The 25380-nt window shown below is 41.6% G+C and overlaps 1 protein-coding gene across 5 annotated transcripts in view; it reads left to right on the top strand.

The window, feature by feature from the left end:
- Positions 1 to 25380, top strand: part of RFFL (ring finger and FYVE like domain containing E3 ubiquitin protein ligase) — a 62730-nt gene that overhangs the window by 13852 nt on the left and 23498 nt on the right. The window contains exon 1 of one of the 5 annotated variants that reach the window (XM_019732604.2): positions 4469 to 4657. The exons of 2 other annotated variants lie outside the window; for them this stretch is intronic. In XM_019732604.2, coding sequence (XP_019588163.1) covers positions 4561 to 4657 — 97 coding nt within the window. In that variant the 5' untranslated portion in view covers positions 4469 to 4560. Of the gene's footprint in view, positions 1 to 4468; positions 4658 to 15671; positions 15823 to 19380; positions 19533 to 25380 lie in introns of those variants that run through there. 2 more of the 5 variants (XM_074320169.1, XM_074320168.1) reach the window with 2 other exon arrangements.

Raw genomic sequence — 25380 nt, 5'->3', positions numbered from 1 at the left:
GTATGTATTTGGGGAGGAGAAGAATCCAGAGGTATACAGTAAAGAAGAACGATGAATTCAGGAAATCTTCAAAGTCAAAGTACGGAATCTTTCTTCTGACAGGGTGATAACTGGGGGGTAGGACAGGAGCTTACTGGTCAACGTTATTGGGGTTATTTACGTGATGGAGTTTGATGACAAGGGCCTTTGCCTGCCCTTTTTCTGTATTAGCAGCTCAGGGGGGAAAAAATGAAATAAGTTTGTATAGAAAAATTACACCCATCAAATGCTTCCAAGATTTCCATTGCCAGGTGTCTAAAGTGAGCTGCCCAAGATAGCCATTTGGTCATGTCACTGACTTCCTTTCTCCTGAGCTTGTCATCAGGTCCTCAGATGGTGTCCTGTCAGCTTTGGATTTTTCCTTTTCTTGCAGGCTTGTTATGTTTTCGATTCATGACATTTAGGAGCCTCGTATTTTCATTGTGCCTGAGGTAGGCCGTTGCTATCCCCTTGATATCGGATACCTTTCTGAACTATGAAGTATTATACCACAGTCGATAATAAAGTACCCACAATTACATTACAGAACAGATTCTGGTAACTGTCCCCGCAGGGACACACTTGGTTCGTGTGCCCTCACACAGCTCAGGGGTTGTTTTGCAGCAAAGTGCTATGAAGTGGGTTGTGCCTCGTGCAGTGCCAGTTCCTGTATCTGAACATGAAAGTGGCTCGTTAAAGATTAAAGGGATTGCCTGGTCCTTCTGGCCCCAGGATGGAATGATCCCTGCCATGGCGACAGCCTTTGTCTCCCAGGAGAGGCCATTTTATACAGCAGGTTTGTGCTTCCAAATGTTACAGTAAGCCTGCGTTGGCTGATGCTGGGGTGATAAGTTGGCGTTTGGGTACTCTCAAGACATATGAGCTACGCAACATCCCATGGTTTGAATTTCTGGGCAAAACTGCCTTATTAGGAAGTCAAAAGCCTCTACGTTTAACCTGTATCTTTGGGGAGGTTTTCTCCTCGGTTTTATTTGACTGTTCTTCTGTTGAGTCAAATGAACTTTAATTTTCACAGCTGTAAAAATTCCATTAAGCCCCTTGTACTGCATCCCAGGTATGAAACTATCTCAGTATAACACGGCTGGGTGACAGCTAACATCCTTAAGAGTAGTTAGGATCATTGTCTCTGGAGACTTGAAGAAAATAATGGTCCAATCGACAAAATAAATTCTGTTCAATTATGTTCTTGGCAGTTATTGTGGGTGAGGAGACAAAAGTCTAAAACCTGCGCAGTGAGACTACTGTTCAGTTTGGTGGTCTTTGAACAAAACTGCATTTTACTGGGAATAGTGCTTCAGGGACATAGCTATGACATGTTTCTCAAAATATGATCTAAGGCCTGTCTGCATCAGAATCACTTGGGAGAGGGGAATGCTTGTTAAAAATTCTGACTCTGGGGCCCCCTCCACTTCTGCTAATTCAGTGTCTGGGACTGGGAAGAGGAATGATCTTTCCAGTCAGCACCCCTGCTGATTCTGAAGTGCCTCTAGAGCTGATTCTCAAGTATCCTAAAATTTACTTCATTTTTCATGTTTAAGTTCTGTTTTATTAGGTGATAGATGTTTGGCTGACATGCATATTCTCCACTTTGAAGAGGAGGTACCCTAGTTTTTGTTTGTTTGTTTGTTTGTTTTTTAAGAAAAACGTTATAAAATCCGAGAACACCAAAGATTAGAATTTGGCAATGTCCCCAATTCTTAACATGGTAAGACAGCCACTGCTGCCTGGAAATTTGGGTTTATCAATTCACCAGTCAGGAAAAGGATGTGGACGTAGGTAAGATTAATTTTGTTAAAAAGAAGGTACAGTATTATTTAGGATGTTGGGAATGGGAAATTAGGTAGGTGTTGAGAGGAGAAAGTGGGAAGGGGAAAAGATAAAAGTAGTCGATAAATGGTAAAACATTTTAAACTATAACTGAATTTTAAACTCCCAGGTAATATTTGGATATATACTTGTTAAAATAAATTCACATACTGATAAAGCTAAAAATACCTCTTTGGTTTGCTCCCACTGCAGTTCCCTTCCTGGCGTGTCTATCCTCTTTTATCTTTTTCTTACTATTTGGTAATTTTCTGTAAATTTGGAAGACTACAGAATCCTGAGAAATATTTTTATTTCTCTTTGAAATGAAAATACCTGCTTACTGTTTTATAATGTTAAGACATAGTACAAAAACCCCCCCCAAACAAACATGGGCTGTTAATGGCATTACATATTTCTGTTCAAGTAAAACAATGGGTATAGGTGTGTGCAAATTTTATATATATATATATATATATATATATATATATATATATATATATATATATATATACCTATACACACATAACTCTTATACACAAACCTATAAGATATCTGATGTGACCACCCTTAAAAAGTAAACCTATATAGCTTTGGGTGGTAAATTACTTGTCTGAGTTTTAAGATAACGTACTGAAAGAACTTAAACACAAAGCCACAATTATTTTAAAATTTTCTCATATAGCCTTATATTCTTATAATTTTCATATAACCCTGTAAAACCTCAAGTGCCTAAAACCATTAATTCAAATTTAGCATCTTTTAAAAGCTCTAAATATGCAATCCTCAGCTTTTCCAGTCTAAAAGAAGGAACTAGGGTGGTTATATTCTGGGGAAACTGATCGGAACTGTACAGAATCCCAAACAAGGAAATGATAATCTGTACTAGCTCTCCTCCCCTGCTAACTTGTGTTTCTCTTAGCAGAATTAGGAAGTTCTAATGTTTCTGGCCCTTATGTTGCTCTTCATATAATTTACATGTATTTCCTGGGCGCAGTACCCTCCGGATTTTCTTTTCCTTATTTAAAGTTTACTGATACAATGAGTCAGACGCTTCTAACAACACTGTGCTTTTTTCCGAAAGAAGCTCCATATTTGTCTGCACTGTGTGTGTCTTGAGAGCTGCTCCATGTCAGAATAGTTGTGACTTATCATCAACTACAGCAATATTTTTAAAAGTGTGGTCCATGAGATAATGGTTGTCAACTGCTGTAAAGATGCTTTTATCATTCAAAAAGGGCTAATTAATATACACTGCAGAAAAACTTCAAACAGCTATTTTTCTGAAAAGGAAAACACTGAAGGGGAGAAACAAAAGAGGGAATCTCTTGGGTTGGTGCAAAAGTCATCGCGGTTTTTGCAATTATTTTTAGCCTTCTAAACCGCGATGACTTTTGCACCAACCTAATAAAACCTTATAGAAGCTCACTGTGGCTATCCTACTGGAATAATATAGTTACGGGGAATTAAGTGAGTTGGGTAAATACATTTTTTTTTTAAACTAGCCCCTTGAGAAGGAATAAAATTAAGTAGCATCATTTTTTAAACCAAAATTATGACCGTTTACATGTATTTTAATTGACCTAATAGCATTTATTGAATGACCAGTGGATTGGCAGCTACATCCAGAGTTCGCGCTGTTTGAGACCTACCTTGAAAGACGGATGAGGCTAGTTATGGTGGCCTTGAATGCGCATGCTAAGAATTAGCTACTGACCATGGGGAATTCTGATTAGGGAACAGAAGGAACTTTATGAACTTTATTTTTTTGTCAAATGAAAACTCATTCCCTTTAAAAAAAAAACACAAACCTCATAGAAAGCAAAGACTTAATCTTGTGTTTTCTTTGTGTAGCACCCATGCCAATTCTAGCCTGTCAGGGTAAATTCAGTGATAATTAATTGCTGCTGATGAGCCAGTTATTCTAGAATTGATTTTTTAATAAGCTGGCCAATAAATGAGAATCAGCATAAATTCAGGGATTTTTTTTCTTTTAAAAGCAAGTGTTAATGCATTTTTCACAGACTCCTATATTCCTTAAGCATCTAGTAGATATGATGGTAGGTAATTTAGCTTTAGCATAGAAAATACGGCAGCTGATGAAACAAAAATCCCCCAGTATTTGTCTTAGAGAACTTGAGTTGTCTAAGGAAGTAGAGAGGTCAGAAAAGACCTCGTGGGGAAAAAGAGCAATGAACCCTGGACAGCAGGGACAGAAATTCACCCTAATAATCGAACCATGCTGAGATGACTGAGCAAGTTCTCCACATCCTCTGACTTATGTGTTTTAATTTGCAAATGCAAAGTGATTTCTTTATCATCGTCTTGGGGGAAATCTTCAGAGCTGTGAACCTGCTACTTCTGGTCATCTTGCTGTCCCTGAGCCCCAGCTGCTCTCAGGTGAAATTTCAAAAAGGGATCACTGGAGCTTTCCAGGTAAGGGCTCCGGAGGCTGCGGATTGACCAGCAGTAGGGGAATGAGGTTTACCTGTCCCCAGTAATCAGCATTCTATTTAACAAAATCAGTGGGGCGCCTCGTCTAGGTTGCAGTTGATTGCGGTTGGCTCTGGCTGAGTTGTTTGGAAATACGAGTTTTGCCTGGCATGAGTCAGCACTGCCCTGGGTAAACTGCCTGCTCTGTTGCAATCTTGCTTACTAAAGATACGTCCCCAGGCGGCACCATTCACTGCCTGAAAGCCACTGCTGTTGGTTCCTGAGATGATCTCATCTGAACATGGCTTCAGGGACCTCAGCAGCAGGAGTTGGAGGCAGCTTGCGTTCTGCCGAGGCAGTGTTTTGAAACAGGCAAAATCAGGTAACCCCAGACTGATTTCTTTTAGTTTCATTAGTCATACTGAGTTGCAGCAGAAACTGGGGAAATCCTCAGTCTTCAGAAGTGAGTCAACACCTTATCCATTTGAGTATCTTAAAATTAGTCATTCAACTCTTTGGGACTTAAGGGGAAAAAAAGTTTCATTTCATTTGGGATCTGGATGTGGTTTTAGACCTAATTGTACCATTTAATTTATTATATAAACCTTAGAGAAGCCAAACAGGTTTACAGCTTTACCCATCTTTTGCTGTTGTGTTTTGTTCTTTTTGAGTCTTGTGAGACAGAGTTTAGTCAAACTAAGTTATTGTTAAAGGAAGAGAGAGAAGCAAACATATTTGCTGATCTACATAATCATCGTGAATATTGAATGGTAGAGACTCACTGTCTTACCAGTGAGTTTCCATAGTCCTTTCGGAGGTATGAAGAACCTCCCCTCATCCTTCTTTCTGGTCAGGCTACTGCCCTATCTCCCTCCTGGTCTTCATCTTTTAAAATCTTCGACCTCATTACCAGGTAGTTGCCCCCTTCAGAGTTTGCTTCTGCTCCTTAACAATTACCCCAAGTGATCCATCTTCTCCTTTGCACAAAGAAGCCTTCTCTGAAACACCCTGCGTCAACTTAGCCTAGTGAACTGGCTTCAGCCTCGAAGTCACTTCTTTCATGAAGTGTCTTCTGAGTCACCAAGACTGGATGAGTACTTAGGAGAACCCTGTTTGACTCCGATCATAAGATGTGTTGAGAACCAGCATGTTTTGTTAGAATTACATCCACAGTACTTGGCACACAGTAGGTTCTCAATAAGGGTAGAATGAGGAAAAGGCTATCCTCTGTTTCCTCAACTCTGATCCTCTTAGCAACCCTTTATTTTGGCTTCTACCCACATTACCCTACTCAGGTTTTCCTGAAGATCACCAGTAATCTCTTAATTACCAAACTCAATGTCCTGGTTTCAGCCTTCATCTGACTTAACCTCTGCCTAGCATTCGGCACTATTGAACTCATTCTTTTTCTTTTCCCCGTTTGGCTTTGAGACCTTGTCTCTCCTGAGTTTTCAGAGTATCCTCCTATTATTTCTTCTGATTTTCTTTTGATTATCCCATAAATGTTGAGATGCTCTAAGGCTTTGCCTTGGGTATCTTTTCACTCTTCCCCTAGCCCCTTCCTTTAAGAATCTCTAATATACCCATAAATCCTTCTATCCTCAATATGTCTTACCAACTCAGCTGTTTCTCCCAACTTCAGATCCTTGTTTCCAGCTTTACAAATCTTGACAAACTTTGTCTAACTTGACAAACTTACCAGGATGTTCAAAAGGCGCCTTCAATTCAGCACGTACGTAACAACTCATTATCCTCCCTCTCCAGTATCTGTTCTCTGCTTGTATTGCTGTATGTTTGAACTCTGGTAATTATATCCAAATCTTCCTGTTTACTCTTTTTATGTCTCACATCCTCTAAATATGCTACATCTATGGTTGCTAAAACCTTTTGATTACTGTATTTGAGTACTGTTTGATGTGTCTTTTCTTCATTCCCTCTGTATTGCCTTAATTTACCAGAAGTCAGAAACTCGACATTTTGTTTGATCCAATGGCTTAAAATTTTGTGTGTGAATAATTTTAGTCAGGATTTGTACTCTTCAAAGGTTACAGATTCCACAGTTCTCCCAGATCTTACATACTAAAGAATTTACCAACTTTGCCTCTAGGAATTTGAGTTTGTGACTTCTGGGTCAGACCTTATCACATCTTGACTGGGTTTCTGCTGCTCCACCATAGGTCTTTCTCTGCTCCATCTCCATATTGTTGTCAAAATTACCTTCCCAAAGGCCAAATCTAATCTTTTCGTTCTCAGGTTTTCCGAGTGCCTTTGGTTCCCTAGTTCCTGCTCAGCTTGGCAGGTAAAGTCCTTCACAATTTGACCCTATCCTACCTGTTACCATTACCCGTCTTATCGCTCTCTCCTTTCCCCAGCCATTTCTCTCCTCCTTAACCTCACTGAACTTCTCATTTTTCTGGTTCGTGGCTATATCCATGCCCTTTTCAGACTCTGCCTTTTTTTAGTGGTTTCCTCCTCTCTGACTCATCTTCCAGGAGACTTAGTCATATGTTAAACCTTTTCTGATCTCGGTAGAAGTTACTCTTTCCATTTGGATGTCTGCAGCCCTGTGTGTAGCTCTTCTGCTAGACGGTTGAGTTCCTTGACTGAACCTGGTCCCTGCCCTAGTTCCATCAGACAGTGGCTAAAGTGGGTCCCTAGGGTTTAGTCCCAATGTCTTTATTCGTCTTGGCAGTATGACAACATTTATAAGCTCTCCTGTTAGATAGAATGTTTTTAGTTCCTGTTTGATGAACTTGAGCGCATGGTGCCTGTGTTGTATCTGTCACCTACAAACATCAGGTAACCACCCAAAGTTAATTTGAAGATGTACAGGGCTTGCTGAAACCTAATTTCCTAGTGTCACCTAACATTTTTGTAGCACTTTATAAAATTATTCCCTTGTATCATTTTATTTGATACCTGCAATAACCTGTGTTAGGTAGACTTTATTATCCCTGTTTTACTGATTATAAAGCTACTTCTGACATTGAAGCAGACATTCATAAAAGATGCAGAGGGAAAACATGTTTTTACATCGCATTAAGCAACTGGCTTGTCTTTGTACTTCAATATACCCTCCAGAAAAGGTGCCTTTGCTCGATAGGCAAGTACGCAAGATCTTGCCTTGTACAATGCCACTTTATCTTGGAGCTAGAAGGAAGAGGTACCCAGCGCCTGTCTGACCTATGGAAAGGCCTTGACAATGTTAAGAGACCTTGATTGAAGTTAATAGTGGGCCCACCCCAACCTCTCAAGCTTTCCTATTGTGCTTCAAACGTCTAGAATTTGTTAAAACCTACTGCGGTCGTGGAGTCAAATCAAGTTGACGAGTGAAGAGAGTTATCACAAAATGGAGTAAACTGAGTGTTCAGAGCAGAAAAGATTTCATAGTAATTCTAGTACCTGGTTAAGTTTGTAGGGTAGTTCACAATGTTTGGGGTGCTGATATGCCATATTTGATATTATGTGGAATTTGATTATAGAAAGATGAATCATAAGGGCTAGGAAATAATGTCTGTTTTAGATGCTGGTATGTGAGATCCAGTTTTGTATCCCCCATACTTAAGAGGGGATAAAGTGATTAAAAAGTTAAAAAAAAAAGTCTAGATAATAGTTTAGTGGTTACCAGAGGGTCAGGTGGCAAGAAGGTTATAGAAGAGGGTAAATGGGGTAAAATATATGGTGATGGAAGGAGAACTAACTCTGGGTGGTGAACACACAATGTATATACATGATGTATTACAGAATTGTACACCTGAAATCTATGTAACTTTACTAACAATTGTCACCCCAATAAACTTTAATTTAAAAAAAAGTCATCATTATAAGTTCTTTTAAAAAGGAAAGATTTTAGCCTGGAGAAGAAAATGCTAAGGGATGGCTTGATTACCATCTTCAAGTACAAAAATAGTTTTGCCCGGGGATTTTGATTAATTGTTCTTCATGTACTTGAGAGAGATTTGAAATTGGGCTTAAATTGAAGAAGTAATTTTAAAGAATATGAGGAAGAGTTTCTTGTTTTTAAATTTTATTGGGTAACTGTGTCTCTCCAGGGCCCATCAGTTCCAAGTCGTTCTTCAATCTAGTTGTGGAGGGCGCAGCTCGGCTCCAAGTCCAGTTGACGTTTTCAATCTAGTTGCAGGGGGCGCAGCCCACCATCCCATGTGGGAACCGAACCTACAACCTTGTTGTTAAGAGCACGTGCTTTAACCAACTGAGCTAACTGGCCGCCCCAGGAAGAGATTCTTGATCGTCAAAATTGGGAAATGTTTGAATGACTGCTAGGTGAGAGTGTTGATTTTCTGACTGTTTCAGTTATCTATTATTGTGTAACAAATCACCCTAAAACTTTTAGTGGCTTCAAATGACAACCCTTTTATTGCTCATAATTCTGTGGGTTAGTAATTAAGGGGAGAGAGACATATTGCTTTGTTCTATGTGATGCTGATTAGACAGGAGGATTTATCATGGCCTCAGTCAACATATCTGGGGCCTCAGTGCTAGCTGTTGGCTGGGACATCTCGGCTCTCCTCCATGAGGTCCATTTCTCTCTTGGCCTGCCATCGTTCATTAATCTAGACCGGGCTCCTTTTCCATGATGGTTGGCTTCCAAGGGGCCGTACTGGAAGCTGTAGGGCTTCTTAAGGCCTCGGCCTGGGAGTCATGCATCATCCTTTTTGCCCCATTCTTTTGCTTAAAATCAGTCCCAAGTGTAGCCCACATCCAAGGGGAGGGGGCACGGACTCTACCTCTTGAAGGGTCGAGTGTCAAAGTCACACTGCAGAGGGGCATGCAGTATGGTTGGGATTATTGCGGCCAGTTTTGGAAGCAGTTTACCACACTGACCTTAGAGATTTTTCATGAGAGGATAATCAATGCATGTTTATTGAATAGGTAGTTTGGGCATATGATTTACAGACTTGGCTGCATAGCAGAGTCATCTGGAAGCGTTTTATAAGCAGGGACTCCTTAGGTACCCGACATGTGAATAGGTATCTCCTGGAGGTGTTGGCACATAAGAGACACTCTGTGTCCTTTCTGTCAGGTCACTATCAGTAAAGTGATGACGGGGGGTGGGGAAAATTAATTATCAGTAAAACGGCAGTGGGGGTTGGGGGAGGGACCAAGACGGGTCCAGACAGGTACAATCGAGATAAAAGGCAGATTGGTAGGTGCCTTGAGAGAGGCCTGCCGTCTCTTCCTGCTTCCAGGGCTTGGCTGAACCAGCCATGCGCTACCTGCCAGCCTCTTAAGTTATATCCCATTCAGTTAGCACATCATCAAAGGAGTGTTTCTTGATGCCTCACTTATTTTTTCTCCTAGTTTCCAGCACTTTTTCCTCATAGCGTTTTTTAGTTTTATAATTAAACATTTGTGTGATTATTTGACTGATATATAACAGACAAAATACCTCTGCTTTGCTTTCCAATAGCTGACAGTGCCTGCCTCATAAAAGGTACTCAGTAAGTATTTGTTGAATGAATAAGTGGTTGATTGAATGCATGAATGAATGAATGAAATGATAGTTGAATTGAGTTTTAAAGGGTGATTAGAATTTTTGATAGGTGGAGCAAGTGAATGGGAAATTCATAATTCTGAAGCAGAAAGTGTGGATTGTTTTGCTCATAATGATTTCAGAAGATTGGAGGGACTGGTTTGAGAAAAGATGAAGGGTTTGGTTTTGAGTGCACTTGGTCTGCTAAATTTGGGGTCTAGATCTTTAGCAGGCATTTAGAAATGAGGTACTGAAACTGAAGGGTAAGATTGATTCCAGATATTTAGATTTGGCGCTATCTGATTGAAGACTGTGGCATCTGTTCATTCAGCAACTGCTTACTGGGCTTCTACTGTGTGCCCAACAATGCGTCGTAGGGAAGGCGAGCTGAAGTCTGACTGATGAGGAGCCAGCTTGATGAGAAGAGCTGTGGAGAATGTTCCAGGAAGGAAAGGAACTACAAGTGTGTAGGTCTTGGGACAGTAGATAATGTATTATTTTTGAGGAACTAAAAGGAGACCACCCAGGGCTTAGAGTGAGGTGAAGGCAGGAACGGTAGGTAGAGCCCACATCGGATGGGTCCCTCGTGCGCCATGTACAGTCTAGGTTTTACAAAAAAGCATTGTGGGAAACCACTGATGGCTTTAAAGCAGGAGAGTAAGAAGCAGAGTGTATTTTTGAAAATAAAAGTTTACCCTGACTGCTGTGTGGAGGATAGAGTAGCAAAGAGGGACCACTAAGGAGATGTTTGCTGTAGTTCTTGAGAAAGAAAGTAGCACAGCCATGGACGTAGTGAGAACAGGATATTGGTGGGATATGTTTAAAATGTAGAACCAATGGAATTCACTAGAGAAGGAAAGGAAGAATGGTTAGTCCAGAGCCCTAGGGGATATTTAGGGGACAAAAGGAGGAACTAGGAAAGGATAGGGAGAAAGATTGGTCTTTGAAGTCAAAGGAGAGTCAAACTACTGTACTTTCAGTGGGAGCTGCAGGGGCAGAGGGAGCCTATGAGTCAGACAGAAGGAAGAACATGGATATGTCATTAGTGTATGGGGCCGCAGGGAATTCATGAAGTTTAAGGACATAGGGAAAAGCCATGCATTTACCCTGTTTCCCTGAAAATAAGACCTAGCCGGACCGTCAGCTCTAATGCGTCTTTTGGAGCAAAAATTAATATAAGACCCGGTATTATATTATATTATGTAAGACCAGGTTTTATAGTAAAATAAGATCGGGTCTTATATTAATTTTTGCTCCAAAAGACGCATTAGAGCTGAAGGTCCGGCTAGATCTTATTTTTGGGGAAACAGTAACCATCAAGATCATTGGTGACCTTGGAGAAAGGGCTTTCAGTAGAGTGGAGTGAAGTTAATGAACAAGTGTGTGATATGAAAGTGAAACAGAATACCAACTATTCTGTTGGGGGAAGTAAAGAGAATTAAAGAGAAAGGGAAGCCCTGCGGAGAGCTCACATTTTGCAAACTTGCACAGATAAGAAGTGTGTGTGAAGGCAGGTTTTTTAAAACTGTAATGGGCCGATATTTACTGAGCATCTACTCGACGCCAGTCACTGTGCCAGGAGCTGTACCAAGTCTGTTCTATTTATCATTGTCTTTGAGCAGTTTGCCTAACAGTGTAGTGACCTTCAAAATGAATTTCTAAATTCTAGGGGTATGTGAGACCTACCTTTCAGGTACAGGAAGGAAATTATCAGCACTAAGTTTTTCTGTATTTTTATCTTACTCTTTGGAATTTGTTTTAGTGTTTTATATAGAACAGCATATTTGTATCGTGGTCCTTGTCTAGCTTGCTGTTATAATAAGTGTATTGGACATGTACGCTTTTTTTTTAACTGATGGTCAAAAATGGTGGACTCTACCCGTCTCATGAATAAAGGGGAGTTATTAAGATGAAGAGAAAAGAAGAGGCAGAGAGAAGGATGGGAAATCAACATGCCCAGTAGTCTGCACATTGTTTTAAACCTCTTAGGAACCCTGTGAAGGTTTTTCCCCCCATTTTACAGACAAGAAACTGAGGACTAGAGAATTGAACTTGCCCAAGATCATACCTCTAGGTAACTGGTAGAACTGGAATGTGAAACCTAGTCTGTTTTACTTGAAAGCCTTTTCACCTCATTTACTCTTTTCTCTTTATTTGCTTAATGCTTTTCATATTTTTCCATCTAATTCTCACAGTGATCCCATAAGGAACATATGAAAATATCCATTTTGCAGTTGGGGAATCTGAGGCACCGATGAAACAATTAGTGCGCGGTCACATCCGCTTACGGCACCAGCTGGACTCCCGATTCCAGTGTTCTTTCCTTTCTACCATTATTGCCTCTCAGAATGAATGGATGGAACCCAGTTGTTTTGGTAAAGTAGGCAAGCAGGTTTCTAGTTATCCGACAGAAGGAGTGGAAGAGGGGATGGGTGTGGGGAGATTACTTAGACAAAGCAGAAAAGGGTAGTAGCTCCCATTTCTTGAGCACATTGTGTTGTTAAGGGTTTGCATTAATTCATGGAGGTTCTCATTTTACAGATACGGAAAATGAAGTTTAGGTAAGTCAAGCACCATAGCGGAGGTCACACAGCGTGAGTTCTGGCCCCAGATCCTAACCCTGCACAACGCTACTCTGTGGAAAGTTGATGTGGAGACCAGTGATGGCGTGATCCTACTTGTATGAATTTGTTGGGAACCCAGTAAATAAAATCTTCTGTCCTTTCTGTAATACTTGGTAGCTCAGGTGTGGAGAGGTTGGGGACAGGAGGAGAAGAGAGGGAAGGAAAAGCGTAGAGTAAGAAGAGTTCAGTAAGTCAGAAAAGGTCCCAGGGGACAGGAATGGCAGATTGCAATGGATTGTGTTGTTAAGAAAAGTTGTGTTTTAAATTCATTCTTACAATAAGTATTTATTGTGGTTCTGTTTGATGCAAAGTATATTAGGATATAGAGGAAAGAATGCAAAGATGGATAAGATGGGATCTTTGACCTCTAGGGAAGTTAGAGAAGGAGATAAAGCACATGATTGAAGGGTCCAAGAGAGGTGGAAGGTGGAGAAATATTATCCATATTGGCTTGTTGTAGATTGAGGAGGGCATTATGTAGGGCTGGCCTGGTGCGGACCATCCAACTTCTCAGGAAGACTCCTGAGGGTTTTGGTTACTATACTTTAGCCTCTTTCTCGAGTCATAAAATATATTTTGTTTTGTACCTGGAAATGATCAGTCTTTGGAGATAGCATTGTATTCAGACTTGAGTGACTGCTCAAAAAGGATGCCAATTTATTATTTTAGAGTGAAGGATTCCTTTCCTGTTCACAGGATTCTGGATTTTGCTAGGATATTGTTTTTCAATATCGAGAGATCTGAGAAATGAAATTTAATGGTATCGAGCTTGCTTGGTGAGCATGGAATAATAGGATAGAATAGTTTGCGGGGAAGGATATAGTTACAAAAAAGCTAAGATTATTGATTGCTTGCTGTATGCCAGGTTTTGTACTAAGTGCTTTGCATACAGTAGGACATTCAATTCTCCCAGTGGTCCTCCTGCAAAGTAGGCACAATTATCCTCAATTTACAAATGAAACCAGGGCTCTGTCCAAGCTGGTAAGAAGCTGACCTGAGGTGGGAACCAAGCCCCTCTGACTCGAAGAGCCCGTACGCTAGCTGCTCCTGTGTGCTGTTCCCATTTAAGCTTCATAAAAACCTGTCCTGCTGCAGGGAAGATGATGTGCCACCTCGCTCCACTATTTCTCTACTTTGGGGGATTCTGGAGTCAACATGGCCTCCTCTATTTTTCTTTTAGATTTTTTGTTTCTTTGTTGACCACATTTTGATGTGGTCACAATTCTTTGTTGAAATGTATTAATACCATCCAAGCCTTTTTGTCCTCTCTTCTTTTTGGTTTGGAAGATAAGTGTGTTGACTCAGAGGGACTTTACATAATCTGTCTGCACACATTGATTTTGTGTTGACTTTGTTAATTTTATGGGTTAAGTTAATGAGATTCCTCTAGTTCCTAACTTGTCAACCTCCCCACACCCCACCTTCTCCACTGGACTTAAGTTTAAATTCCGAGTGTGATTTGGGAACTCCCGGTCTGACTCCAATCCAGCTATCCAGTTTAACCGTGGCTGTCCGGATCGCTAGTTACTATTGTTGCCATCCCTCCCTTCGTGCCCATTTATGTCTCAAATCAAATCCACTGATTCACTCTACCTATATGTCCTTGATTTCCTGCTTGGGTGTCCTTGTTTTTGTTGTGCTTTTGACTTTGCATATCATTCTTCCTATGAAGCCTGCTTGTCTGATCTCTCGCTGGAAGCAATCACTTCCTCTTCTGGGTCTCATAACAGAGGATTCTCTTTTCTGTCTCCTTTATGCACAGTGCACTTTCTGCCATATATTTCAGTTGTTTGTGCACATTCCTTTATCTCTCCTGTTAGACCATAACCTCGTGCAGTTCTCTCTGGGTGACCTTTGTATCTCCTCTCGTGTCTAGTTCAGTTCCCTGCACATAGTGGGCATTCGATATCTGTTGGATGAATGAATGGGGAAGCAGAATTGCAGATGTAAGTTTCTGCTCATTGGTTTAGATTTCTTCCCCCTTCTTTCCCTTTTTTCCCTTTTCCGTTTCCTTTTCTTTTAAACTTGCTGTGCTTTCCCTTGCCCTGACTCACCGTACTTGTCTTCACCACTCCCTTTTTTTCGTCCAGATTTTGCCTCATTCTTTCTCCATTAGCAGTCGCTGTGTGGGAGTGCCTCATGCTGCTGGTCAGATTTCCTCTGTCCTTTTGTGGCTCTGTGCTCTCCATGAATCATATGACTAGTGTGATTGCATTAAGATTTTAATAAAAAGACCATGTGTAAAGAATAGTCCTTAAGGTTTTTTAGTCAATTACTTTCAAGCGGGGAACTTTCTGATCCACATTTCAAGGGGAAGGGAAGAAAATCCTTGGGTACTTGGGAGGTAGATCAAGGCATATATTCACACTGTGGGCTGTGGGATGCCAGGCATCCTATTTGACCAAAGAAATAATGCAGGAAGCCACAGAAGCTTCTGCTAACTGTTATGTTGAATCGCTGAATTTTTTTCTACAGCTGGAAGAGGCATTAGAGATTCATGTAGTCCAATCCTATTTTCCAGATGAGAAAACAGACCAAAGAGCCTGAATGACGTGCCATAAAAACTGGGATATCGTTGCCTAGCGTTTACTCCCCATACCGAATGTGGGTTGGAACCACTAGCTCTTTGAAAGCAATGGAAGTTTTGCTTGAAGTAGAGGCTTCAGGCCTCAGGCCTCTAAAACTGAAGGCATTTGCAGTGCTGAAAACTAGACTCGGTGTGGTACTAGGTTGGATGGGGACAGTGTTCACCAGAAGGGTCCTTTTAACTGTTGTGATCTCTCTGGGTGGTTCCCTTCTGGGAAGCTGCTCAGTGGGGGACTGGCTGACAAGTCTGTTCCTTCTCCATTTGAAAAGAGGCCGATGTTTGATAATAAAAACATATCCAATTTTTCTGCTCTTTTTCCCAGCCCTCCTATTCCAAGTTTTGTTTCAGGCTTAATTTTCTTACCTTGGCACTTTTTATGTTAAGTTTCTATTGTTTACTCTAGGTCAGGTGTTAGTAATGAAGGACAGGAAATGCAGAAACTGTCTCAGAGGCCCATGATTGGTTTGGGTGCTTTTTAGGTGACTTTTACCGGACTCACACATGATGTGTAGAACGATGTGTTTTATAGTCACTGAACCAGTGAACCAGTTGTTGGCAGCTGTGAGAGGTTATCTACCTCTTAGTAGCTAGGGAGCAGCAGTGTAAAGAGACAGCCCAGAGCAGGAAGTCCAGTGCAAACAGGATGTGCTTGTCTTTACTGTAACTTTGTGTACCTGTGTTTTGAAACTTGCTGTGGTTAAAAAGAAGACTTCTAATATTTGAGCTTGGCAGAAGAAGTCTCTTTCTGGTTTGAAAAGGAGCAACTAACTAGTCCTTTCCTGCCTGGCCTTTTATACACGTGCACATCTTTCTTCTAGGGGTTGGGTCCTTCTTTCTTCCAGGTGCGTAGTGGTTTTTTCTAGCTTACGCTATTATTGAATCCGTATGTTGTATAAAGTGAAACCACTGAATTGACTGCTGATCTGTTATTTTTAGTCACAGTGGGATTCAAGCTGTGCTTGGCTATTTATTTATTTATTTTTAATAACAATAGAAAATCTTAGCCTAGAATTTACCTGCCTTTTCAATTACCGGATCCTTTTGTTAGATTCCAGGATTTCTGGTACATCTTTTGAGTGTATCCTGAATGTGGTAATTTACAAATTACTCTGGTTTTAGTCTTTGAATTGAACATTTCCTTGAATGTTGAAGGCTAGATCTAATTTTTAACTGCTGAACTGCTTCCCCCTTAGGCAAGTTTCTGGAGAAGAGATTAAGTAATTTGCCTGGTGGTATTCAGCTGGTAAACAAACACTCTGAGGAACATCTATTTTCTGAAACCTCCGCCCTCCATTCCTCATCACTCCCCACTGTGAAATCTGCTTTATTATGTTCATTAGGGGACCGGATTGGCTATAGAATAACTGACTACCTGTGGAGAGTAATCTTGGAATCTTTGTGGAGTATTATAACCGCTTGAATTATCTCAGAACTGGTCCATTCTGATGATCTCAATCCATAAGCTAATGAACGTGGGGCAGGTAAAGGCCTGGGTCCTGGTTTTTGTGCATTTTGTATCCTTGCCACATTGCAAAGAAAGCTGTCCTTCCACTTCGTAATTCCAGGAGCAAATGGGTGAAGTAGTAGCACATCTCAACACCAAGAACAGCATTACAGCACAGGTGTCTTTTCTCAGGAAAATATGAGCCAGTTATAGGCGAAGGGCAAAACCTGAAGGAAGGCAGGTTAAGCACGTGTGTTCACAAGGAGACAATATGGTGAGAACAGGTTTTCTCCGTGGTATTAGGCAAACTAGAAATCTCTTGCTTCCTGGGCTAGATACTGGGCCCATCGCATCCTGGCAGGAGCAGAAAACATTGCAGACCGTCAGCATAATTTTCAGATTGAGATCAAACATCAAATCAAGCCAAAGGTCTGTGGGAGGAAGGAGGTGGGTAGTCTGAATTCATCCTGGATTTATCACAAAATCCCATCTGACTTCAGGTCAGTGCAGGCAGTTATGGAGCACCAGGTAGGGGCCAGAGGTGTGTGTGTTTAATTCTCTGGATTCGGTAGGCAAGAGGAGTTGAGATGCTGAGGGAGAACGTCTTAAACTGGCTGTACTGCTGGAAAAGTGACAAACTCCTTAGCAGTGGAGTAGAATGGGGAAGAAATGGGCTGCCTGGAGGATACACCACTTCTGACCACCTCTGAGAAGAGTTCAGGGATTGTAAAGGAGCTGGTGGGAGGGGCCTGGAGTCCTTTCGTTCTTGGAGGATCATTGGAAAACTAGATTGAGCCTGATGAAAGTATCTGCTTGTCTAACAAAAAGGTAGATAGGGGATAGAGCAGATACTTTTGTCACTTTAAAGAACCTTAACCAAGATTTTCTTGAAATTATTTATAACCAGCTTTTATGGAGCATCTGTTATGCGCTAGGCTGTATTTATTTATTTTTAAAATTAAATTTATTGGCGTGACAATGGTTAGTAAAATTACATAGGTTTCAAGTGTACATTTCAATAATATTAGGTTGGTACAAAAGTAATTGCGGTTTAAAAGGTTAAAAATAATTGCAAAAACCGCAATTACTTTTGCACCAACCTAATCTACCCTCTGTATCACATTGTGTGCTCACCGCCCAGAGTCGGTCAGTTCTCCTTCTGTCACCATATATTTGGCCCAGTGCTAGGCTTTACGTAATACCAGAATCTAGAGCCCTTGTTCATGCCACACCACAGCACATTTGGCGACAGTAACTTTTGTACAGTCCACATTGGAAAGGTAAAATGCGTAATTTTGATCCTAGACAGAATTCCTGTCCTGAAGTGCTGCCTTTTCCCAGGGTGTAGGACTGCCAGAAACGCTCTCACGGAGTCCCTGGCTTCGTGACTGTTGTTTTATCCCGGTTACCCATTATTCAATCACTGTGATCATATCTCGTGAAAGCAGCTTCTTCAGTCAGAAAGTCCAGAAAACCTTACCTGGTAAGTCCTGTTTCCTGCACAAGAGTACGAGGGGGATCGGAGTCTCTATTCTTGAAGAGTTTTGTCATTGGTTTTGATGGAATGAGGGTCCTGAGGTAATTAAACTGCAGGTCTGTTTATTCTGTTTTCAGCATTGTTAGGAGATTTTACTCTGAACTGCTTTCTTCCCTGATTGACTCGCCCTTTGGGGCAAAATGCTGGGCTGAAATTAAATGTGTAGGTTTCTCTGCTGCAGTGTTCAATCTGTCTTCTCTCCTAAACTTCACACTAAGAAGCAGCCATTTAATTGGCCAGCCCCCGAGGGTGATATTTTGGCACAACTCCATTGGTTAGAATTACTTCTCCCTGAACTTGACAGCAGATGCTGAGGCCCCTCTGCAGATATTTGTCACAGACTTGTTGAAACCAGGGAATTTCCAGGAACATATATAACTTGTGATTATTATGTATGTTTTTCAGTTGTTTCCAACAGTTATCACTTCAGGAAAAGAGCTCATTTATTACTAGGAGAAAGTGAAATCTGCCCTTTTCTTCCCCTTATTCATATTGTCATTTTAACACTTTATGCTCCCACACCCTCTGCTGTTCTGTTTCTCTTTTCACCTTGCCTGTACTCTGTCAATAGCAACAGGCAAAGCTCTGCTTAAACCTGGGGGGTGTGACTGGCAGAAGTCTTTCTCTTTGATTTCTGGCATTTCTTTTCTCTGTTAGTTTACTTCTCCATTTGTGGTTTTCGTTCCTATTTGTATTCTTTGCCGTTCTCATCACAGCCCCGTTCCAAGCCAAAGTCCCAAGCCAAAGTCCGTGGAAGGGCATTGAAGCCTCCTGGGCCTTTTTTGGAAGTGATGCTCTTGCTTCTCTTTGCAGCGCTTTATTTCTGGTTTCCTAATGCTGTGATAACTACAGTTTTAATACGTTTCTGTTACTTTTAGGTGGTCAGTCTGTTACCATTCTTGTTGCTCAAGTAATCTTAGAAGACACTTAAAAAGTATCTTAAACGTGTGTGAGGTAGGCATGTTACGATTAGGCTTTGCCTTACAGGTATTTATTTATGTGGTGATATGAGTTTAAAACCCTTCATTTGCTGATCACCCTGGAATCACAGGTGTGAAGTTTTCAAGCATGACTTTCTGCCTCCCTCCTTTTTTTTTTTAAGGCGGGCACAGCTCACAGTGGCCCATGCGGGGATTGAACCTGCAAGCTTGGTGTTATCAGCACCATGTTCTAAACAACTGAGCTAACCCCCCCCCCCCCCCACAAGCCCTCCTCTTTTTCTTGGAGGTTGTTACAATCTTCAAAAACCTGGAGTTGTTAACTCTATGTTGTTACCATTTGTAATACTTCAACAGATACTTAGTGATCACATTTACCTGGCACTAAGGCTGGTAATAAAGATGTAACACTCACTCTTGTTTCCTCTTTCACTTTCCATGCCCTAACCATGGGAAAAAATACTTTAGAAAGAAGTACACAAATTCTTAGGCAGTTGATTGAATACAGTGCTGCTGGCATGCTCATCCCCTCAGAATGTAATCACCTTGCGATGCAGGGATCTTGCCTGGTTTCGTTCCTCTTGGAGTCCCCAGCAACTGGAAGAGGACTTGGCAGACAGTAGTGCTAGCTAGGTAAGCAGATGAGCGAATTAAAGTTATCGGGAGGTGTACAAGATGCCCTGAGAGTACAGATAGGGTCAGAGAAGGTTTCCCTGAGGAAATAAATGCTGCATGTGCGAGTTAGGCTGAGACTAGAGGTGCAGGCTGAGAAAATAGCTTGAGGGAAGTTTCTAAAGCCTAAATAAGCTGGGCACTTGAGGGGCAGAAAGAATAGTAGGGTAGCTGGAACTAAGAGCAAGGAGAGTGTGGCTCTCAGCTCTAAGGATTTGTTTCATTTTTATTTAATGGTTACCAGTGAAGAACTTTTAAAAGGAGGGTAATAGAGCATTAGTTGTAGTGGACACAAGTGAAAAACCCCTCCTCAGCCAGGCACAAAGCTAGGCAAGAATAGAAACTGAAACCCATCTTAAATATAGTGAAGGGCTTTATCTTCAGAAAGTGGGGGTCTATCTATAGCACTAGAACCCTGCAGTTGTAAGGAGGAAGTGCAGAGGACCTACTGGATGTACAAATAGATTCCCAGGGATGGGTTTTCTGTCCGTTGCACCTTTTAGAAGTTTCTTAAGTGTTGAAAGTATGGCTTGGTGGTTAGGTACCGCTTTTTGGTGTCTCTAGAAGGGAGTACAAACTAGTGTTAAATACTTCCTCCCTGCTGGCCACTCTAGGTGATTTCCATGGTCTTCTCCCTCGGTCAGTCCATTAACCTTGCTATTCCAGCGCACAGGCTCTTGAATTACTAGTGTTAAGCGTAGGGAGTGTGGATGGTGAAAGAAGATGCCCTCTTCCTGTAGCTACACATTAATCAAAGAACTTGGACTTACATACCATTACCTTCAGCGCTGTTACCCAACCCTCAGGGCTCAGCCTCTTCATTTACAAAATGAACATTTTAATTCTGATATTTGCAGGATTATTGTATTAAATGAGACAATAGATACAAATGGTTAACAACTCACTTAGCACATGTTAGGTGTTTTGTAGTGTTTTTCTTTGTCCTTAAAAAATAAAATCTTCTAGGATCATCTGCGAAGGGACTTCAGGACCCCTGAGTCTGAATAACCCCGTTTTTCCCTTCTCTACAACCTGCGGTTGTAGAGAACCAGGAGATTCTACCACCTAAAGATTTGATCATTTATATTAAAGTATAACTTGGGAGCTGGAGGGGAGAAGAGACGGAGACCTAGCCCTAGAGTCTTTGGGAGCTTTGCCATGTCAGTATGAATTGAGGCTCTGGAAGCTGGTTTAGAGAGAGGCAAACACTTAACATTAGTCCCATGCCTTACGGTAAGGCCTTCCGCTTACTCAACGGCTAGTACTGCCTCCTGCTTTCTGTACGATGGAAAGCCCCGTAACTTGCCTCGCACCTTGACTGGTAAAGTATGTTCCCTCTTTATCCTGAACACCTACTCTGAGTAGGTAAGTTCATTCCTGTCACACAGGCTCAGAGAGGCGACCTTCTTAAGCTCCTTCTGTTACTCTGTATTAGAACCAGGATTTAAGGTCAGGTTTGACTGAGTCTAAAACCAAAGTAAAACATATTTGGGACCTTGTGTTTTTTTTTTACAGTTTTTAAAAAATGTAGCCCCAAATAAAATTCTTACCTGGGAAATACGCATTCCCCGTTTACCCACATCCAAAGTCCTGCCTTGGAGGATGGAAAATGTCTATTAGGTTTTAGAGCCTTCAGAAATATTTTCCTCTGTCGTGTTCCAGCCTTGTGAAATATCCCTTGTTTGTGTCCGGCCCATATACCACTTCAGCAGGGCTGTTGATCTAAGTTAGGCCTTGGGTTCTAAAGTCTACTTGTCTCCTCTGTGACTTAGGTGTTCTGAATTCTTTATCTGAAATAAAATACCTCAGCAATAATCTCAGTGTCACAAAGGACACACCTCACTGTCCCACACCCAGCAAGCGAGACCAGCCTGTAATGTGGTTCACTCTGGGTTGCTCCCTTACACATGCAACAGTTGCCCTATTGGATGCTCATTGTGTTGTCACCAGCATTTTACATCTTCCCCTTCTGAGGTGGACCCCTCAGGCAGGTTTACTGGAAAATTCCAATTGTGAGTCTGAGAGTCTGTTATAAATTAAACAGTTTTGAAGGAGTTCAAGTTGCTTTTCAGACTAAATTATTTTTTTAAAGTAAGCAGCCTTCCAAGTTGAAACATGATTTTAAATTTCAGGTAAGTTCTCAGGATAAAGATTTGATTCTTTATTACGTGGGTGATGTGATTAGCTGTTCTAGAGTCCCCACCCAACCTCAAGCTTTGTGTGGCCGGAGACAGGATGTTGGGCTTTCAGGCCAGTAGTCACTATTGAATATGTAGGCTGTTGCCAGTTTAGAATTGTAACATATAGCTTAATGATAATTTATTTTAATGTGCTGTTTATGAAGCTCTTGCTGTAGGTTAGGCACTTGGTTATTTTTCATCCTTACACATTACCTTCCAACAGGGGAGGTATTTTCTCTTACACGGGTGAGGAAACAGATTCAAAAAGCTTACGTAACATGTGCAAGGTTAGCTACCCTTTGTTTTTGATAAAGGACTTTTTCCTGGTCAGTTTCTGTCACTATAAATATTGATACAATGCTCTGCGCCCTAAGGAGAGATAACTAGTACTTACCTCATCAGCTGTATTGATAAAATACTAAATGTTCCTTTGGCCTCAGTTTGTTCATTCCACAAATTATTTGGGTGCCCACTCGGAAGTGGCGCTGGGCTAGATGGGTGATGTGGATAAAGAAGTGGAGACAGATGAGGTTCCTGCTATAAACAAACAAATAAATACACTTACAGAGGACGATAGTCCTCATGAAGGAAACAAAAAGGGCGGTGAGAGTGTACGTGACTGCAGGGGACTCCTCTAAATGGTCATGTTTGAGACGTAAGGATGAGAAGGAGCAGCAGCAGCAGCAGGGGGACCAAGTGCGGAGGCCCTGAGGCAGGAAGGAGCTTGTTGTGCTTGAAAAACTGAAAGGATCCCATGGCTTGAAGCTCAGTGAGTGGTGCAGAAAGTAGCAGGACATGCACTGGAGAAGTAGGCAGGGAGTGACGGCACATACAAGGTCTTTTACTCATGTGAGGACTTGGAATTTTAATTCTAAAATGCAGTGGGATCCATTGAAGAGCTTTCATGGGGAGGAGGGAAGTGGTGAGGCCTTGTGGCGAAAGAACTGGAGAGGGGGAAGGACTGGAGCTGGCAAGCTAGTGAGGCCATTCTTTGGTGTGAGAAACCGTTCTAACTCTGGAAATACAGTAGAACACAAAGTCCTTGCCCTCATGGAGTTTTTATTGCAGTTAGGTGAGACAGTTGACAAATAAGCAAATAATAGTAGCTAGTGCTAAGTGTTACGCATGAGATTAGAAAGTGACCTTTAAGCTGAGGGATGAATGACAAGGAACTAAGCATATGATGTTCTGGAGAGAAGGGTACAGGCAGAAGGAACAAACAGCAAATCAAAGGGCCCGGAGAGGGAAACCTGAGTAATAGATGCGAGACGGTGATGGAGACCACTGTCGGGGAGGTGGAGATGGGAATTTATGACTCTTCAGCCTAAGAGTCATATCGCAAGTCACTGACTGGGGTCTCCTCCAGACAGAGAGTGGGACGGAGAGGGCGCCAAAGACAGCTAGGCACTCCCAAGGGCCTGTAAGAAAGGGGGGGGGGCGGGGGGGGGCGGGAACCAGCAAAGAAGCTTTGAGGTGGGAGGAAAACCAAGTGTTGAGTTCTGGAAGCGGAGATGATTAGAGGGGAGAGTGGTCCAAGGAGGAGGGAGAAGCGTCACTGTGCGGGGAGGTTGAGTCAGATGAAGACACTTGGACCTGGGCCACTTGGTCGAGCGAGACTGGAGAAACCTGAAGAGTGAATTAGAAGTTGAGGAAGTGGAGTCAAGTATTTGGAGAAATTTTGATGTCGAGGAGAACAGAAAAGGCCCTTACTGAGGAGTGGGGGATGTGGGGTCAGAATGGTTTATTTTTGGTTATTGATTTTTACAAATTACAAATATTCTTCTACATGCTTTTTAAAACTCATAAAACTTTTAATTGAACTATAACTAGGGAAGGACACAAATTTTGAGCAGATACTTTGATGAATTTTCACAAACTAAACATTATCTGTGTAATCAGCTCTCAAGAAACAGAACATTACTGGAAGCTCCCCTGTGCCTCTTCCATTTACACCCCAACCCCCAGGGATAACCATTAACCTTAATTCTAACACCATAGATCAGTTTGCGTGTGTTTAAATTTAACATAAATGGAATAATTTAATATATAGTCCATTTGTGCCTATCTTCTTTCATCTGTACTATTGCATATAACTAGTTCGTTCATGGTCACTGCTGTGTGAACATACCATAATACATGTCTCCATTTTCCTGTTACTGGATATTTGGATTCTTTCCAGCTTGGGGCTATTACAGTAGTACTGCTCTGAATATTCTTGTATACTTTTTTTGGTGAATGTATTTCTGCTGGGTATATACCTGGAAGTGGAATTTCAAAGCCATGGTGTGTGTATTTGTGTGTTTGTGTTTCCAAAGTGGCTGTACCAGTTTCCACTTCTGCCAGCAGTCGTTAGAGTTCCAGTTTCTCTACATTCCTGGCAGCACTTGGTGGTATCTGTCTTTTCCGTTGTAGCCATTCCAGTGGGTGGTGGTAATACTTTGTGGTTGTAAGTTGTATTTCCCTTATGACAGGAAGAGGTTTAAGGTGAGAAATCTTGTAGCATTCCTGTGTGCTGATGGCAAGGCTCCAGTAGAGATGGGAAGCAAAAGCCCAGAGGGGAATCGGCTGCAGGGTAGGCCAAAGTGTGTGTGTGTGTGTGTGTGTGTGTGTGTGTGTGTGTGTGTGTGTATGGGGAACACTTTTATCTTATGGCCTGTGGAGCATAGGCGTCAGGATCTGAGCCACTTAGGTTCAAATCCTGGCTTTACTACCCTCTACCTATGACCTTTAGCAAGTTAAGTAACTTCTCTGAACCTTGGTTTTCCTACCTGAAGATGGGAGGAACTGATCTGCTTTTCCAGAATTGTGAGGATCGCATGAGATAACACGACACAGTACCTAGCTCAGTGCCTGGCAGATAAGAAGCATTCTTGTTCCAGTGAATGGCTGCTTTCTTCTTTACTTCTTAAAATACGTAATTACTTATCAATTATTTCAAAGAGGCATAGCTAAGCCTATTGATAGGCTTTCCATAGCATTTCCTTTCAAAGCCATTGCAATTGTACTTTAATTGCTTTTTAAGGATAATATACAAGATGAAGCAAAGCACATTCTGTATTAATGATCCACAATGTGAGATACTTTTCTTTATGCACTTACAGCATAGATGCTTTTAATAATTTCAGGGATACAGTAGTGACAGTAGGCAAACCACTCTCAATAAACGAGATGATTCTGTAAGGCTCGCCATCTAGCCGTTTTCTGATTTGCTGTATCATAAAGGTACTTCTTCGAGGATTGGGGGCATTTTAATTAGGTATCTTAAAAAGATTTTTCGAAAGTCTTAACCATGGGTTCACCTGAAGTATGTTAATTCCACTTGCTCTCTCTGCATGTGTGTGCCACTGCCTGGGCACACAGACCAGTTCATTAACGTCACAGTCGGTTGGGTGAGAGCCTTGGGGACTTGACTTGACTGCTTAGATTTTGGTGGTTAACAAGGTGGTTTTGGAGTCGCACTGCACACTAGTACTCATTTTTTCGGGGCACTGACATTCGGACCCTTCTACTCCATAGGAAAGCCCATGACAACTATCGATCCACTTAAAGTGATTTGACTTGGGCAGGTGAACAAGGGAAGTGATTGTAGGGAGAAGTCGCGTTACTTTCTCTCTGGTCTCTAACTCTGA

Source organism: Rhinolophus sinicus, linkage group LG15 (assembly GCF_036562045.2).
Source record: "Rhinolophus sinicus isolate RSC01 linkage group LG15, ASM3656204v1, whole genome shotgun sequence".
Lineage (NCBI taxonomy): Eukaryota > Metazoa > Chordata > Mammalia > Chiroptera > Rhinolophidae > Rhinolophus > Rhinolophus sinicus.
Note: the sequence above shows the minus strand (reverse complement) of the source record. Positions and strands in the feature narration are given on the sequence as shown.